The following is a 16,366-nucleotide window of genomic DNA, read 5'->3' as shown; positions in this document are numbered from 1 at the left end:
TTTTTATGACATTTTTATGCCTTACTATAGTATGACGTTTTTATGACATTTTTATGCCTTACTATAGTATGACATTTTTATGACATTTTTATGCCTTACTATACTATGACGTTTTATGCCTAACTATACTATGATGTTTTCATGACCTTTTATGCCTCACTATATTATGACATTTTTATGCCTTACTATACTATGACGTTTTATGCCTCACTATACTATGGCGTTTTATGACATTTCTACGCCTTACTATACTATGACGTTTTTATGACATTTTTATGCCTTACTATACTATGCCGTTTTTATGACATTTTAATGCCTTACTATACCATGATGTTTTTATGACATTTTATGCCTTACTATACTATGACGTTTTATGACATTTTTATGCCTTAATATACTATGATGTTTTTATGACATTTTATACCTTACTATACTATCACATTTTTATGCCTTACTATAATATGACGTTTTATGCCTCACTATACTATGACGTTTTTATGACATTTTTACGCCTTACTATACTATGATGTTTTTATGACATTTTTATGCCTTACTATACTATGACGTTTTTATGACATTTTTATGCCTTACTATACTATGCCCTTTTTATGACATTTTAATGCCTTACTATACTATGATGTTTTTATGACATTTTATGCCTTACTATACTATGACGTTTTTATGACATTTTTATGCCTTAATATACTATGATGTTTTTATGACATTTTATACCTTACTATACTATCACATTTTTATGCCTTACTATACTATGACGTTTTATGCCTCACTATATTATGACATTTTTATGCCTTACTATACTATGACGTTTTATGCCTCACTATACTATGACGTTTTTATGACATTTTTATGCCCTACGATACTATGACGTTTTTTGAATTCTTTATGACTTGCTATACTATGATCTTTTTTGTCTTTTTTATGCCTGACTATACTATGATGTTTTTGGATGTTTTAATGCCTTACTATACTATGACGTTTTAATGCCTGACTATACTATGACGTATTTTGACATTTTTATGCCTTACTATGCTATGCGTTTTTTTATGCCTTACCATACCATGATGTTTTTTTACTTTTTTATGCCTTACTATACTATGACATTTTAATGACATTTTTATGCCTTACTATACTATAACTTTTTAATGCCTTATTATACTATGATGGTTTTTTTTGCCTTACTTTGATCTTTTTTTGCATTAATCCACTTTAATAAATTGGTTACCTCCATTCCGAATGGGTTAGACCAATTGTCCCACATTGAGACCATTGTTGGACCAAATCCTGGTGGTTGACCTCTCTTTGTGGATTTAGAATTTGCCTACATCCACTTGAAAAAATGGGTTGTCACTGTGGTGAAACCCGTTGCCCCACAGTGAGAAGGTATATATATATACAATATATGACATATATGTGTCTTTATCAAGAGTGATGTTACCATTTGTGTCACCTATAAGGGGATATATTATGATGACATATATACCTTCTCCAGATATATGAAGATATAAGTTCTTAACATATATGAAATATCCATAGTAAAATGCAACTTCATTAAAACAACATGCTTATTAAAATTCTCCATGTTTCTATATGATTTAAACATACATGTCTATCTTTTATATTTACATATATAATAGGAACAGGAACACAATAGGAAATACTGACAGGCTTTGGAATATATGCATTTTTATGTAACATGTCTTATAATGTAAACAGACATACTGAAATACATATTTCTGTTAGTTAGACATATATGTCAAGATATGATATTGTTCCAATTTCTAACAGGTTTCCTGTGTACTTTTTACATATATAGGCTATACTTTATATAGGTTACGTATGATTATACTTCATATGTACACATATTTCATATATGTAAATTCAACAAATTTACATTATTACATTTCCGTATGGGCATTCCTGAATGTAAATTCAGGTATTATATGTTAATAAACCGTTTGGTTGACGGCATTAAAAAGACAATCTCTTCGTTTTGGAGGGGTGGAGGGGTTGTTGCGTCCCTACCAATATTGAGACGAAACGTATGCCCTCGCATGATTGTTAATTAGCCTAATTGAGAAGTCATGTTTTGTTAAATAGATCTCACTACATGCAAAGGGTCTGTAGCCTATAGGCCTATCCAAGACACAATGCACGTAAATATTGATATATTTGTTAAGGAATTAAAATCTGGTATTTCTGCAATTACCATAGGATGATGAAGAGATGAACGGAATTTTTCTGGTCCCACTCAAAGCGCTGAAAAATTACATTTTAAAAATTCATCAGCTGTCCTCCAGGAATCATGGTCCTCATTACTTATGATTATACTCTTTGGGCTGGGATTTTCACAACCTGGCTACCTGAAACTGCTCTTATTAGGGGATTATTAGCTACTGATTTATAAAGCATTATTAAATTATTATTGGCTGACAAGCCTAAAGCCCTCCTATGATATGAATATTTTATGCCGAATTACAGGAAAATTGATCTGAAATACGAATAGTTACAAAGACTTTCTAATTTGTGTGACCATTAAGACTGAACTCGTTATGATGTTATCTCATTTGTGATAATATTGGGGTGCTGGGACAAGGAGAGGAACAAAAGGGAGACATTGGGTTGACCATAAAAGAGAAAGAATTTGGAAAAGTTTTGCGGATGCTGCAGAAAATAGATAAAAGGTCAGCAGAAGTAATTATACCTGTCACTGCGCCCAAACACATAAGCACCATTAGGATTTCCAGGACCAGCTGTGTCCGCCGCGACACCATGAGTCCCGCTCGCCCCGTCCAGCTGGCGTTGTCCGCCGCTGCTCCTTGTAGAAGCGACGGGGGGTCCAACCAGGAGCCATCCAGGTCTTCCATGTCCCTCTCAAAACTGCTATCCTCACATGTTGAGCCACGTACAAGCGTGACTTGACGGAAAAAGAAATGAGCGTGATCGAGTGTAGCTACTCCATCTGCTCCCCACCCGGTCTCCAGGTGAACAGACTCCTTCACTCTTCACAAGGGGGGAGGAAGGAGGACGCGTGAACACCTACTGTACCTTATTTTAACCCTTTCTCACCATAATGAATAAAAACACGTGGACATAAAACAGATGATAATATCAAAGTTTTATTTATTCAACTGTGTCAAAACCAAAGGCATTTAAGAAAATTAAAATCACAACCTGCAATAAAAACAGTGAGAACACAAAAATGTGTGCATCTTAACAAAAGCAGCATTAATATGTCATGTAAAATAGTTTGCTGGGTATTGACAGTACAGTTCAGTCCTGGTGCTCTGAGGCAAAAACCAACTGCTCACATAAGCAAGAAGAAAATTTCCATTTATGCTGCTGTTACAGAGACATAGAGACAGCCTACATTAATAAAACAGCATGCCCAGTGGAATATTTAGATGTAATGACCAGAACTGATCTCTATTCATGACTCTCATTAAGGCACAAGGACAGTGCTGATGAAGTGCTGACCACATTATAACCCAAAAGGACAGATCCCTATCCAGAGAAACCATGAAAATCCTTTAGGTCCTGACATTAACTGTATGCAGCGTCTTCATGTCCAGTAGCTGAAGTTGACATTTTATTTCAAACACACACCCCTTAAGACGCTTTTCACGTTTGCTAGCAGATATGAGCAAGCACTGTCAGCATCTGGAGGACAGATGTCACGTCCATAGGGCCGCACTGCTGGTTTCCTTCTTCAGCTGTGTTTTGAGTTGACTTCAGCTTAACCAGAGGTGAGATGTTGCCGTGTATACTCCCAAATCAGCAGGGCAGCGCTCACATGCACGTTGAGGGAGCGGATGACCCCTTGCTGAGGGATCTCCACACAAACATCCAACATTTGGAGCAAGTTGGCAGGAATGCCTTCTCGTTCATTGCTAGAAGAAGAGAAAGAGAAAGAAAATTACTGTAGAATGAGATAAAGTTTTGTTTTTTTTTTAAATTTGGTGTCAGTATTTTTGTAATGAAGCCGCTGATAGCCGTGTTATTTGGCGCTGATATTCAGTATTTTTAAGAGGGAGTTTGACATTTTGGAAAATACACTATTAGCACAAAGCTGGAGCGCAGGCATGAGAGTAGTATCAACCTTTTCGTCTAACTCTCAGCAAGAAAGCAAAAAAGAATATTTTCCACAACTATTCCTTTAAATTCAACCAGCATGCCTTCTCTGGAAAAGATTCAGTGTTTATCCTTTAGCGTTTATTCTTGTCAGGAGGAAAAAGCCTCCCCAAAAAAAAAAAAAAAATAGTCCGCTGCAGGATTTACACTGCAGCATGTCGGCAATAAGGCAACACTGACTGCCTAATGTCATATAGAGTATGACACCGGACTATCTGCAGACTGCACACTAACTGTGTGTGTATGATACAGTACAAACACATTTTGCTACGGGATGTTTTTAATTTCAGCTTTCATTTGGCTTAATGATGTTATACTGTTGATTTAATTTAAGAGTCCTCGCCATGTGCTGCCAAGTTAGTCCTTTATCTTCTCAAGTCAATTATGAGGAATAAGCTTTTTTTTTTTTTTTTTTTATATAGACGATTCATGAGCGCACGTCCAAGAGCAATTCAAACTGTAATCAGCTGAGCATATACTGAGCTCCGGCAATTTGGGCCATGCAAAGCAAACATAAAGAGGTAATGAGTTTGGCATTCAGCGACTCCACAGAGGGTGCCACACAGTAAGAAAGCCTGATTTGATGAGCTACATTTATCTTGAGTGCAACTGGGTGAGATAATAGCCACCTGATGAGAGATTAGAGCGGGGCCATGCTGCGTGCGCACAGCTGTAAAAGCCCTCAAGATTCAGCTCACACATGGGGTGTTCGAGGTAACAGCACTGCTCACACCTTTGTAACTGAGCAGGGTAAAACAAAACAGGACACCTACACAGAGGTGATTAATATTATTCTCTCCCCCTCTGCCAGGCCAGCTGCACAACTAGGTGCAGGACACATTTATTTATTTATTTTTAAATTGCATCGTTGGAAATTGCAGAACTACAGTTATGTTCATTTCTGAGGAGCTACAAATGGTTGAAGAAGATGTTTTGTATTTGTGTCATGTTAACCACTGATGGAAGCCACAGGGTCATGAACCGCACTAGATGAAGGTTAAGGGTTTTTTTTCTGCTGCTGTCATCGCGCTGCTTGTATTGGTTTGTGTAATTTATTTCCTGTGCTCTTGTCCTCGGGGAGAGCCAATTACAGCCGAGCATGCCCCGACAGGTACACAACAGAGAGGAGAGGCGCAGGTCCCGCAAGGGACAACACACTAAACCAGTGAGATAACTTTGAATAGCCCCGTCAGCTCACACCTTTATCTATGTGAGAGTCACAAGGGCATGGGAAAACAGAGGCTTGTCTGCATCATGCACTACGGGTTGTGTGTAGGAGTCTGCATTGGTGGACAAACAGAACTTGGAGCCTTTTTTGGTGTGTCACTAACACTGAGACGGTGTTTAATTCTGTCATACCCCAGAAGTAACAGGGTCTTCTCAGGGAACTGATAGTCCTGGAGACTCTGACTGTTGGCTGTCTGCTCCACTCCAACAATACAGTACCCTTCACTCTTCTTCACCTGCAGGAAGTCAGCAAGCTCCACTGGCTTCACCTGATGGATAGATACGGGTTATGATTTCAGAGATGATGTAAACAAACTTTTCAAACAATAATTCAAACATTGGTGGGTGGATAGTAAGTCCATCATGTCTCCAAAGTCCTTTTCACACACATGACCAAAGAACCTCAGGGTGGTAGATGAATCTATTCAAAAATGAATAGATTTAGATTCATTTTTGAAACTTAGGTTTTGGTTTACAGCCCAGTTCAGCAGTTACATTACTGGAACCAGAAATCTCAAACCTGAGGATAAAAGAAGGAGCTTAAGTGCAATGAGTATTTTGCAAAAACTCATCTTCTAAATGAGACTGAAGACTGGGGAGGCTACTCCCAAACATGTGCCTCTTTAAGCCTTAATATGTTGATGAACTAGAAGTTTTCTAAACTGCCACTAAGGTACACTGGAGAGTAAGTGCATTTAGTTATTAAAACCATAACAAGTAGAAAAATAATTTCCTTTTAATTGCGAGAAAGATATTTACAGATCTCTTGATCACATTTTTGGTCACAGCTGAACAGAAAGCCATTAGGAAAACTACCGCTTACTGCTGCCCTGGCATCCACCTGTTCTGATTGCTTCTTGCTCTTGATGTTGACCTTGACTGAGATCATTTCAACCCTGAGCTAATGAGGTCAAATCACACATTTCTCAGATCAGTAGCCCACTGGGAAAAGCCGTTATAGAGACAGACTAGACATCATGATCAGTGGGAAGGAGCGTGACATCATTTTATGTAATTTACCTCTAACAGAGGAAGCCATAGCTCAGATGAGACGCTCAGGGACTGAAAGTGTTTGTCCCCGACGTGGCGCAGGCTGTCCAGAACCAGAGCACTGGCACCAAATATCTCACAAGTCCTGCACAAACCTAGAACGACGACAAACAAATGAGGAGAGAGCCTACAAGTGTCATCTATCTAAATTTGATGTGTGAATTAATGCTCCACAGCAAGGTTTTTATAAAGTGATTATTCTGGTTTCTCAGGCCTTAAGATGACTCGGCATAAAATGGCTACTAGTCTATCATCATGGGCACAGACAGATATAAAAAGCTACACCATCAATGACCATTGAGTGGGTGAAGTAAAGTAAAACATTTACAGAACGACCTAGCTAATGTTCTTGCTTACATCATCCAGTATCAATATTGGTTTTGAAAATGGGTCTTTTCCTCTATAAACAAATTTGAATCGATTCAGCCCCTTATCATCCAATACAACAGCACTGGAGGACGCATGCAGGGAACATAAAATAGTGTCTGTGATGAAAGCTGGACATTCTCTGTCTAAACTCTGATAACAGGGCTCAAGTGATTTGGTTTTAGTGGCAGCTGCATTAGACCTCTCTGGCCAGACTATCATTATGAAACCAAACAAAAAGCCTGTAATGTCAGTTCTTCACAATATTACACAAGTGAAAGAGATGTTTTAGCTCTATGTCCTCACGAAATGTACGACAGAAATGTGTAGTAAGGTCATTTTGTATGCTGCTCCTCACCTCCTAAATTGGTTGGTTTGTCTATAAGTGATGCTACCACCATCAGGGCGCCGTGCAGTTTTCCCAGTCGAGCGGCCCTTTGTGGTGGAACCAGCTGAAGTTCAGGCTCCTGCTCCTGGATCCCCAACCTCCAGGGAGTGATCTTCTTCTGCACCTCGGCCCAGCGCTCCTCCTTATCCTGCTCACCTGTGTGATACAACACCATGATAGCTCAATCACAGATGAGGTACTATTGTATGATGTACCGTATCAAGTACTTCTACTGCTTGTGATTGGTGCTACCGTACCTTTGTCTTGCTGGATCCAGTCTCCAGGCTGGAGCTGGCTCAGGTCAGGAGCGGGATTTTTTAAAGGAAAAGAGGGACTTTCAGAGAAGCGCGACAGTTTCTCAAATTTCCATGGTGGAATCCACTCATCATCAGCCAAATCTGACAGACTGGGAAAGGTGTAGAATATGGTCTAGGAGAGCAAAATAAATAAAAAAGAAAAACAAAAATGTTACTGTGCATTGTGTTATCTTAGAAGCTCTACTCAGTTTCCAGATTTAAATACACTAAAATATACCAGCACACCTCAACACTGTAATCTCTGATAGGATGAAAGGCACCAAAGAAGAAGTGCTCTTGAATCCTTATCCAGTTTTTGTTGGCATTTCTAGAGGGTGAGACAGAAGATAAATACATTGGCATGCTAATATACGCTTTTTTTTACTATTACTATTTACTACCTAACTATTAGATGTAGCATGTGCTCACCCAGTGCTCTGCATGGCCTCAGCCTGGTTCAAACAGGCCTTGATCACAGTCGACAGCCCTCCCAAACCATCGGCCCCTTCCTCTTCTGCCAAGCCCCACACCCTTTTCAAGGCCAGTAAGGCATAGAGGCGCACGCTGAAGTTATGGTTGAAACACCACTGCAGGATGATGTCCAGCGCTTTACGCAACTGCGCTGCCTTAAACACAGAGGGAGAGAGGTCTCGTTCATATTGAGAAGTGATGTGAGAATAATGGTGACTGGTTTAAGTGGCAAATGCAAAGGTTTTACCTTATCCTTAAGATTAGGCATGATGACATTCAAATGCACCAGGACTGACAGGAAGGTGCAGACACTCGTCTTGGTCTTTTCGTGATCCTGCACAGAAAACACATAAATTGGTCTGTAATTTCACTGTTTCACTCATTATACAGTATTTTCTTGTGAGTGCGTGTCCAGAGTGGGAACACACCATGCTGAAGCAGGTCCAAAAGCTGTCCAAGTGTTGTGGATAGTGAATGAGGATCAGAATCATCATCCATTCGATCAGGTACTTGACTGAGGCCTGGTTACTGCAGAATCCAGCTTCAAACACACGGTTCAGTAAAGTGGCGACAAACTCCTGCGCGCAGACGCACACACACACACACATACACACACACCACACACAGTTATTTTCTGAATGGTTATTTCCTGTGTGATTCTTAGTGTGAGTGTAATTACCTCTCTGAGTTTGGGCAGCAGCAGCAGCAGTGTTTGCCATACTCGGTTTTTGACACGATGTTGCAGGGAGTTGCTATAGTAACGCACTTTTGACTTTGATATGTCATTATCCTGGAGGGATGGAGTGGGAGATGGAAAATGGTTTTATGTGTTGTTTAATTAGCTGCAACTGATGCTAAACTAAAAAAAAAAATGCATTATCTCACCCAGTTGCACTCAAGATAAATGTAGCTCATGCAACTGTATAAACCGCCCAGACTAATCTATAACCTACCTTTTTCAACAAAGCTATAACTAGTTCTTCTATCACTCTTTCATGTTGTAGATTAGAGGGATCCAAGCGGCTGAGGAAAGCCAGGACACATGTGCGGGGCAACTGCTCGTCCCTGTCATCGCTGGAAAAGAAAAGCAGTAGTTCAACTGTGAAAACATCCGCACAGCAGGAGAGACATCTAGTGGTCGCCTTTTAAATCACAGCTATAAATGAGAGCGTTGTCACAAATGGAAACAAAGAGGACAGCAGCTCACCTTGTAACAACACCATTACCAGCACACTCCTCACCGAGCTGCTCCAAGTACGTTTGGACATCCTGGGTGAGCCTTTGAAAGAGGAAGATAAAACAGTTAGAAAACAGCCCTGATAAGCGACGAATCAGGAAAATGCTGTTATGTAGAGTTACCGTTGGTCCCTTCTGAACACCGGTCCATAGACACAAGCCTCAGTGAGTATGCTGATGTAGCTGAAAACACTAGAAAACACGGTGTCAGCCTGGTCGCCGCAGCCTCGGCCTGTGGGCAGCCATGTCTGACAGCAGTGCTGAAGCAGAACTCCGAACACTCCACTTTTTGACTGAGACAGCTCAATCAGCTCCGAGGCAATCTAAATTAATCACACAACACCACGCAACGTTTGTATACATATTACAGAAGGTATATGTTGAAATCACCACACTCATTACTTTCCACGTCTAGGTCAACCAGCCTGATTTTCATCACCTGCTTCAAGGTGGCCATAAGCGTCAGAGCCCGAGAGTGTGTCAGCTCGAGCAGTTTACGGTGGAAGGCCATGGAGATGAATCCTTTCAGGGCCGGCCAGAAGTCATGTGCATTAGTGCTCAGTCCCTGCACCAGATCCCAGCTCAGAGTCACAGCCTCCACACAGAGCGCCTCCTCATCAAGTAGTAACTGGGATGAAAACATCACAGTTTATCAGATATTAACTTAGTTTTTGTAAAAAGAAAAAGAAAAAGAAAAAAAGAAAAAGATTCTTCTTATTATAAAAAACTCCTTGTTACGTCTAAACACCTCATTTCAATTGCTTTAATTCTACCTAAAATGACTGACTCACTTGTGGCAGCGCTGTCTCCATAAAGGTGAGCACAGGCAGCACCAGGTCACTGGGCAGCAGTGCCAGGGCCTCCACGCTGCAGCTCAGAGCAGCCTTGAGAGTGTCTGGTGCTCTGCAAATCTCAGGAATCCCAACAGCTTTAATCAGGAAGCTCAGACTAATCCACTGGTCCCGCATGTAGTTGGCAGCAATACGTCCCCAGTCCTGCAGCAGAGGACCCTGCACTGCTAGATCACTACCAAAAGAAGAAAAATGCTTATCCCTAAATAACCCACCCTGGCAGTTAAGAGATATTTTTATTGTGAATATTATTTTCCAGTCAAAGTCTCCTAAATTGACACATCTTATGACTTATCTGTCTGTAAAGACTGTAATAAAAGGCCTCCACCAACCTTGAACAGTCTCCTGTCTGTGGTTTCAGCAGGCGTTTATTGAAGTTTCCTAGATGTAATTGACTTTGTGAGGAAGATGACAAAGAACTGTAGAGGTAGTCATTCAGTTCTTTCAGAGCAGAAAGTGTCTCTGATCGCATGTCAATCACTTCCTGCTCCAGAAGACTACAAACCGAGGCCAGGGATGCCATGGCAACTGCTCTGGACACCTGGTTTGCCACAGAGGGGACCTAGAAATGGAAAAACAATCAGCGTTGAATAATCAAGGAGCAAAACTGATTTATGAAATTTCTGCCTGATGACTCGGGGTTGAATATTGTAGCTTTGTACCTGCTGGCTTGGTTCTTGCAGGACCCTGACGCTGTGCTTGATGAGTTTAGGGAAATCATTCTGCTGAATTTTACTAAGGCGCTGTGGTGTAGAACTGTACATGACCACCAGCTGCTTCAGAACACCCAGATACATCTCTGCTCGCTCCACGTCAAATAGCTGTAAAAAAATAAAAATAAAATAAAAAATCAGAGCTAGACACTTGGGGCCTCTCTGCTAATTGGAGTGATGGTGGCTTGCTCGACTTTACCTCCTGCAGCTCCCCACACAGCCGCCTCAAGATAAACTCCTGGATTGGATCTACAACTTTAAAAATGTGTTTCTCCATGGCAACCATCACACTGTCGCCTGAGAAAAGCAGAGCGAGAAGACTTCAATGTCAAACACTCCTGCAGAGTGGGTCAGGAGTGTGTGAAGAGTGTTGTTAGCTTTATAATTGCAGTACAGTTCTTCAATGTGCATGTAAGTGCCTGGCCTTCCCTGAGAAAGAGAGCTGAGAGGTGTTCTCACGACAATCTTCTACTACTACTACAAATACTTCTTCTAATAATGAAGATAAATATAACCACAAGCACCAATTATTGAGGTCTAAGCAGCCCGAGAGCATTTCAGTATCATATGCATGAATTGCTATTGAGTTTTTGCTGAAGTTTGGTCGTCTGGGGTTTCAAACCTGTGATCACGGTATCCCCAGAGAAGGTGACTTACTGATGTCGCCACTGGAGAACATAGTGCTGCACACGCTTTCACACAAGTTGAAGCAATGATATCACATGTGCAAAACTGGGATATTTTGTCTGTTTAACTTTAAAACACTTGCAACAGTCAAAATATTGGCATGAAAGTCCTTAAAAAAATCTCATATCTGTCCAATGGTTTCAAGTATCACCAAAAATCCAGGTGACTTTGAATCCAACACACAAAAAAAAAAAATGTTGCTTGTTTTGAAAAATGTTCAGGGAGAGAAAATGAGGTCATTAACCACGCTGCAAATAGCCTCATAACCACTAAATGAATTGATATGAGGGTGATATTTACAAGTATGATGTTTTTATCAATAGCACACCAAGCGGCAAACTAGTTGGGAGGAGCGGTATACTGATTAGTTCAACGCATGAATGCACCTATCCCTCTACTTTACCTGCTGCCTATTTCTGAGGGTGGCCTTGACAACTATGACAATGAGTCAATGTTACCATTACAAACCTTGCTCCTCTGCGACACGCTGACGACCTGGTGTTCCTCCGAGCTGGAGCAGTCGGAGCATAAGCTGCAGGCTCTTGTCGCTCTTACGCACAGGCAAGTAAATATTGGTGCTGACTCTGCTCAGGGTGTCCAGCAGAGGAGACAGTAATGACTCCAGAGTGTTACAGATCACTGTGCCAGGTTGACCTTTCTCCATGTCCACACACAGCAGAATAGCTCTGGCCAACTTATCAGCCTCTTTAGAGTCAGGTAGCCTCTCAGTCTGACCTGGGGAGCAAGAAAACTGACTTACACTGGCTGTAAAAAAAAAAAAATCCCAGAATAATCATTATTCACTTTATCTATAACTGCCTCACTTCACACCTACCTGTGCTGGCTGGAACTTGGAGATAGGCCTGTATCTCAGCTTGGACATAGCCTCTTACAGTTTCTTTCTTTGTGGCAGCACCAGTGGAATCACCATCCGTAATCCTGGCCTTGAAACCGCCTTCATTGTCTGATAGCCAGGCACACAACTGCAGCGGTGTCACAGACATGTAGAGCAGCAATGAGTCAACCATAGAACTTCTCTAATGTGCCTTTTTAACACGTGTTAGGTTGTGGGTTCCTTCATATATGTTTGATGCACTGTACCTGATTCCAGATCTGCGTCCCTCTGCACAGTGACTCGTCTGCACGGAAATGCATCAGGAAACTAAAGAGCTCATCAAGGGTCACCGTACTCTGAGAGAAGACAATTCACTATTACAAGTTAAGTACAGGGGTTGGACAAAATAATAGAAATATTTTACAATGCAGTACTACAGCCCCTTGAGTAAGTTCAGCGTTTGTTTTTTGTTGAGACTGTCAGAGGTATTAATTTAAATTGTTATCTATCTTTGATGCAGTAGTTTGTGGTGTTATTGAGTGTTTATACCACTGTGGAGGCTAATGTGTAACCGCCGCTGATCCTCTTTTAGCCAGATGTGAATCCTGGTTGCGACAAATGTAAAAGTGGTGAAGCCTCCATTATCCACAAGTTCTGGACATGTCCTAGCCTGGGAAAATACTGGAGGGATGCTGCCCCGCCCACCCATGCTCAATGGCTCAGGGACATTATGTCCTGTCTGAGCCTTGAAAAGATCATATTCAGTTTATAACTCAAGCAAAAAGTTTCTAAAAGGTGTGTGGACTTTTCATAGAATACTTCCAGAATCTTGAGTCAAACTAAAGATTTATTTCCTCTCTTTTTTATCCATTTCTGAACTATTTCATCTGTCTTTCTTTTCCAAATGCAAAACTCAACTTCCAGCACCTCTCTGTAGTACTCCAGGGGTGCAGTAGCTTTTCATATAAGGAATTGTGGGTTGTACAGGAGGCCGGGGCTGGTGAGGGATGACGGGCACAAAGTTGCATGTTGTGCTACTTTAATAAGGACACACTCTGTAAAGTTAGCATGTGTTGTACATGGTACAAATCTGTGTACATTATGTTAGAGAAATCAGTTTGTATTTTGGTAATTCAGTGCTTAACTGACACACCCAATGTTCACTCTACAAGTGTGCACTCTTTCCATTCGTTCATAATTCAATGAAAAAAATGTGGAGAAAAAAAAAAAAAATTGTAATAATAAAAAGTGTTCCAGTTGTTTTAGCTTTAAGTACACTATTTGTGTCTTACCACTTCTGCGAGACAGAGGGCACTATTCAGCAGGAAGCACTGGGCAGCTCCTCGTAACAAAACTTGATGTGTGATCATGGTGCAGCGCAGCACCTCCCTGTAAAACACACCACAGACAAAATGAGCTCCCGTATCAAGCATTACCTGCTATGACGCCGTCTGTCTCACTGTAAGCATGAAGAGGTACCTTAGAGCAGTGAGCCCGCTGATCCCCAGCAGTGGACTTGGGGGGAGTTTGGATAGTGCCTGGGATAGGAAGAGGAGGGGTACTGCACACCAGTGCTTAGAGCCCAGCTGCTGAATCAGCTGCAGCAACACATGAGCTACAAAGCAAACAATATAGTCAGAGAAAGACAGGCTTGTAAGCCGTGAGAGCTTTGTTAACTTGTATTTCCTATACCTCTATGCTCTGATGGTAGGCTACTGAAGAAGGTGGTCATGAAGACCTGGAGTTTAGCCCCCAGCTCAGGACAATCTCCTACACTCTGCCCAATTGATCTACATGTGGATAGAAGGTGGATTAATGAAGGCTAGTGCAAAAAACACATAACACAACATAGTATTCCCTGTAGTTTTTTTATTCATTCCTGTGTTATTTTAAATCTCACCTGTGGAAGAGTGAAGTTTCAGACAGAACGTCCATGAAAGGGCCAACGATAAACTGAGCAAGAGAAGCAAAAGAAGAGAAGAAGAGAAAACTTTAATGCAACAACAACTACTTTAACTTTGAATGATTTCAGGGAAACCAAATGAACAAGCCTAAAATCACACTGGATAAACTGTGTCTGTGCCTTTACCTGAGAAAAGGCCAAAGCAAAAGCTGGCTGCTGGAGGACCTGTAGCTCGAGCAGATGACACACTCCCTCTCTCATTAAGGATTTATTCTCACTGTGGAACATCCTCTGGTACACACAAAGCAGCCAGGAGGGGTGGAGGAGGCCTTCGCCTGAAGCTACAATACAGACAGAGAGAGAATGACTGTTTTGGATGACTTAATTTAACTTGTGTACTTTTTGCCAGTTACTTGTTTGGTTTAAATCATTTTTTTATTTAATGGACAACTCTCCTTATAAATGAAGAGATGCAAGTGTGTAGATGAAAGGGTCAATAGCTGATGAAAAGTTAATTTTTATATATATATATATATATATATATATATATATATATATATATGATTATTATCCAACCTACACCAAAACAAAGCCAGAAATGTCTGAAATAAAAAAATATTTTTCTCAAAAGAGGTAGAGAAGACTTCCACACATCCAAACATTCATAGAAAACATACAAAAGTAACTCCATACTTTGCCCACTTCTAATGTTACCTTGACTATCATTTACTGTAGTTTGGATCAGCGTGTCTATTCTGTTTAGAACTGGCCGGACAACATGAATCTGCAGAAAAAGAAGACAAAAGCAATATCACAAAGCTGCACCATGATGCCCTCTGCTGAATTGGTTGCGGTGATCCAACCAATGTTCTACCTGGTTTTCCTCCAGGGTCTCCATTACCAGCGCATAATCCTCCCAGAACTCTCTAAGCAATTTGCTCCTGTTGGGGGCCCATTTGAACAAGGTCTCACCTGCAACAATTTCAAGAACAGTAAAGACAACAAACTATACAGCATCAGTGAACTTAAAGTTGGTATAGAGTCTGAGCAATTTACCTTCATCTGATGGAGAGAGAGGGCAGTCCACCTGCTCCTCCTCTGACAGGGCCACACACCTTTTCAGCAGGTACAGCGCCCTCTTACGTGACACGCTGTCTCGGTGTGTCAGTCCATCCTGGACCATCCTCCAGAACTGGAGGGACAGACGAGGGTCGGGCTCACAGGAGGAGGAGGAGGTGCAAGAGGGAAAGATGTCAGCAGGTTTCAGCAGGTGGTCTGACATGGCGGTCAAACATAGCAGTACCCGCTCTGTAACCACTGGTGTGCGCTCAGTGCAGTGCCAGCTGCACAGATCATCGTGGATCAACTTGAGGATGTTTTTTAACTTCACACCGCTGCAGCAGTTCAACAGAGTCAAGAGAAGCCTGACTGTGATTTTGGAGACCAATGCATCAGGGAGTGTTTTGATGCAGGACAAGGCAGATGACAAGGTGCTGAGAGTGAGCTGTTCATCCGCTGACAGAGAAGGTATGAGAGAAGCCAGGACTTCACTTGCAACCTCCACACTGAGGCGTCCCGGACCGGGCAGCTCCTCATCCGACAGCTGGAGCGACGGCAGGATGGACAGAGCCACCCGCCCTGGCACAGCTTCTTCACACAATGGGACACAGACGCTCAGAAGCCGGCAGGCAGCGGCTGTACTCTCCCTGCACCGCACGTCGTCACCGGCTTCAGCCGATATTCTGGAGAAGAGAGGCAGACACTGCGTCCAAATAACCGACTCAATTTTTTCTTGAATACGTCGTCTTTTCGCAACTGTAAATGCAGTCGTGTCCGAGTCTGCCAAAAGTGGTCCGAGCCCTTCAATGAGAGCTGTCAGCGCTTCCACCCGCTCCGTTCCCGGCCACGACTCACTCGGCCAGGACAGAGCCTCAAACAGACGGTCATAGTCAGGAGAGCTGGACAAGACCGCCGTCATTAAAACAGAATACATTGTAGAAGTGCTACACGGCCCAGAACAAGCGAGCTGAAGATACCCCACAACCGGCTTCTCTCACGACTGCCATGAGCCACACGTTTTACCAAACGGAATGTAAACTTCCGCAAACGTCATCTCAAACTCTCGCGAGAGGTGGAGATGAAGGAATAATACAACATACCGTCGATGTCAACTGTTATCAAATTATTACCAAAC

The 16,366-nt window shown here is 41.8% G+C and overlaps 2 protein-coding genes across 2 annotated transcripts in view; both read right to left on the bottom strand.

The window, feature by feature from the left end:
* LOC111658970 (5-hydroxytryptamine receptor 1D) overlaps nucleotides 1–2,885 on the bottom strand; it is an 8,272-nt gene extending 5,387 nt beyond the window's left edge. Inside the window, exon 1 of the mRNA XM_087175428.1 lies at nucleotides 2,723–2,885. Coding sequence (XP_087031554.1) covers nucleotides 2,723–2,885 — 163 coding nt within the window. The remainder of the gene's footprint in view (nucleotides 1–2,722) is intronic.
* Nucleotides 2,886–3,119: 234 nt separating this feature from the next.
* Nucleotides 3,120–16,248, bottom strand: tarbp1 (TAR (HIV-1) RNA binding protein 1). The gene is made up of 29 exons (XM_023411812.2): nucleotides 15,229–16,248; nucleotides 15,047–15,144; nucleotides 14,887–14,956; nucleotides 14,359–14,513; nucleotides 14,170–14,222; nucleotides 13,962–14,059; nucleotides 13,749–13,884; nucleotides 13,562–13,658; nucleotides 12,536–12,625; nucleotides 12,270–12,417; nucleotides 11,903–12,169; nucleotides 10,947–11,044; nucleotides 10,697–10,855; nucleotides 10,367–10,596; nucleotides 9,975–10,209; nucleotides 9,623–9,811; nucleotides 9,307–9,506; nucleotides 9,155–9,226; nucleotides 8,901–9,021; nucleotides 8,627–8,737; nucleotides 8,376–8,525; nucleotides 8,195–8,281; nucleotides 7,906–8,102; nucleotides 7,723–7,804; nucleotides 7,438–7,609; nucleotides 7,151–7,336; nucleotides 6,397–6,521; nucleotides 5,509–5,645; nucleotides 3,120–3,908 (listed from the first exon to the last, which is right to left on the bottom strand). The coding sequence occupies exons 1-29, from the start codon at nucleotides 16,163–16,165 to the stop codon at nucleotides 3,755–3,757; spliced, it is 4,854 nt and encodes a 1,617-aa protein (XP_023267580.1). The 5' UTR covers nucleotides 16,166–16,248; the 3' UTR covers nucleotides 3,120–3,754.
* Between the last annotated feature and the right edge of the window lie 118 nt (nucleotides 16,249–16,366).

Source organism: Seriola lalandi, unplaced genomic scaffold (assembly GCF_002814215.2).
Source record: "Seriola lalandi dorsalis isolate HSWRI2012SDOR001 ecotype SW California unplaced genomic scaffold, Sedor1 jcf7180002054470, whole genome shotgun sequence".
In the NCBI taxonomy this organism is placed as follows: domain Eukaryota; kingdom Metazoa; phylum Chordata; class Actinopteri; order Carangiformes; family Carangidae; genus Seriola; species Seriola lalandi.
Note: the sequence above shows the minus strand (reverse complement) of the source record. Positions and strands in the feature narration are given on the sequence as shown.

Excerpts from the sequence above, each read along its gene's own strand:
- tarbp1 (XM_023411812.2), bottom strand. The coding sequence starts at position 16,165 with ATGTATTCTGTTTTAATGACGGCGGTCTTGTCCAGCTCTCCTGACTAT. Across the intron at positions 8,738-8,900 it reads TTATAGCTTTGTTGAAAAAG|GATAATGACATATCAAAGTC; the intron begins GTAGGTTATAGA and ends CCATCCCTCCAG. Across the intron at positions 8,103-8,194 it reads TGCCTAATCTTAAGGATAAG|GCAGCGCAGTTGCGTAAAGC; the intron begins GTAAAACCTTTG and ends TCTGTGTTTAAG.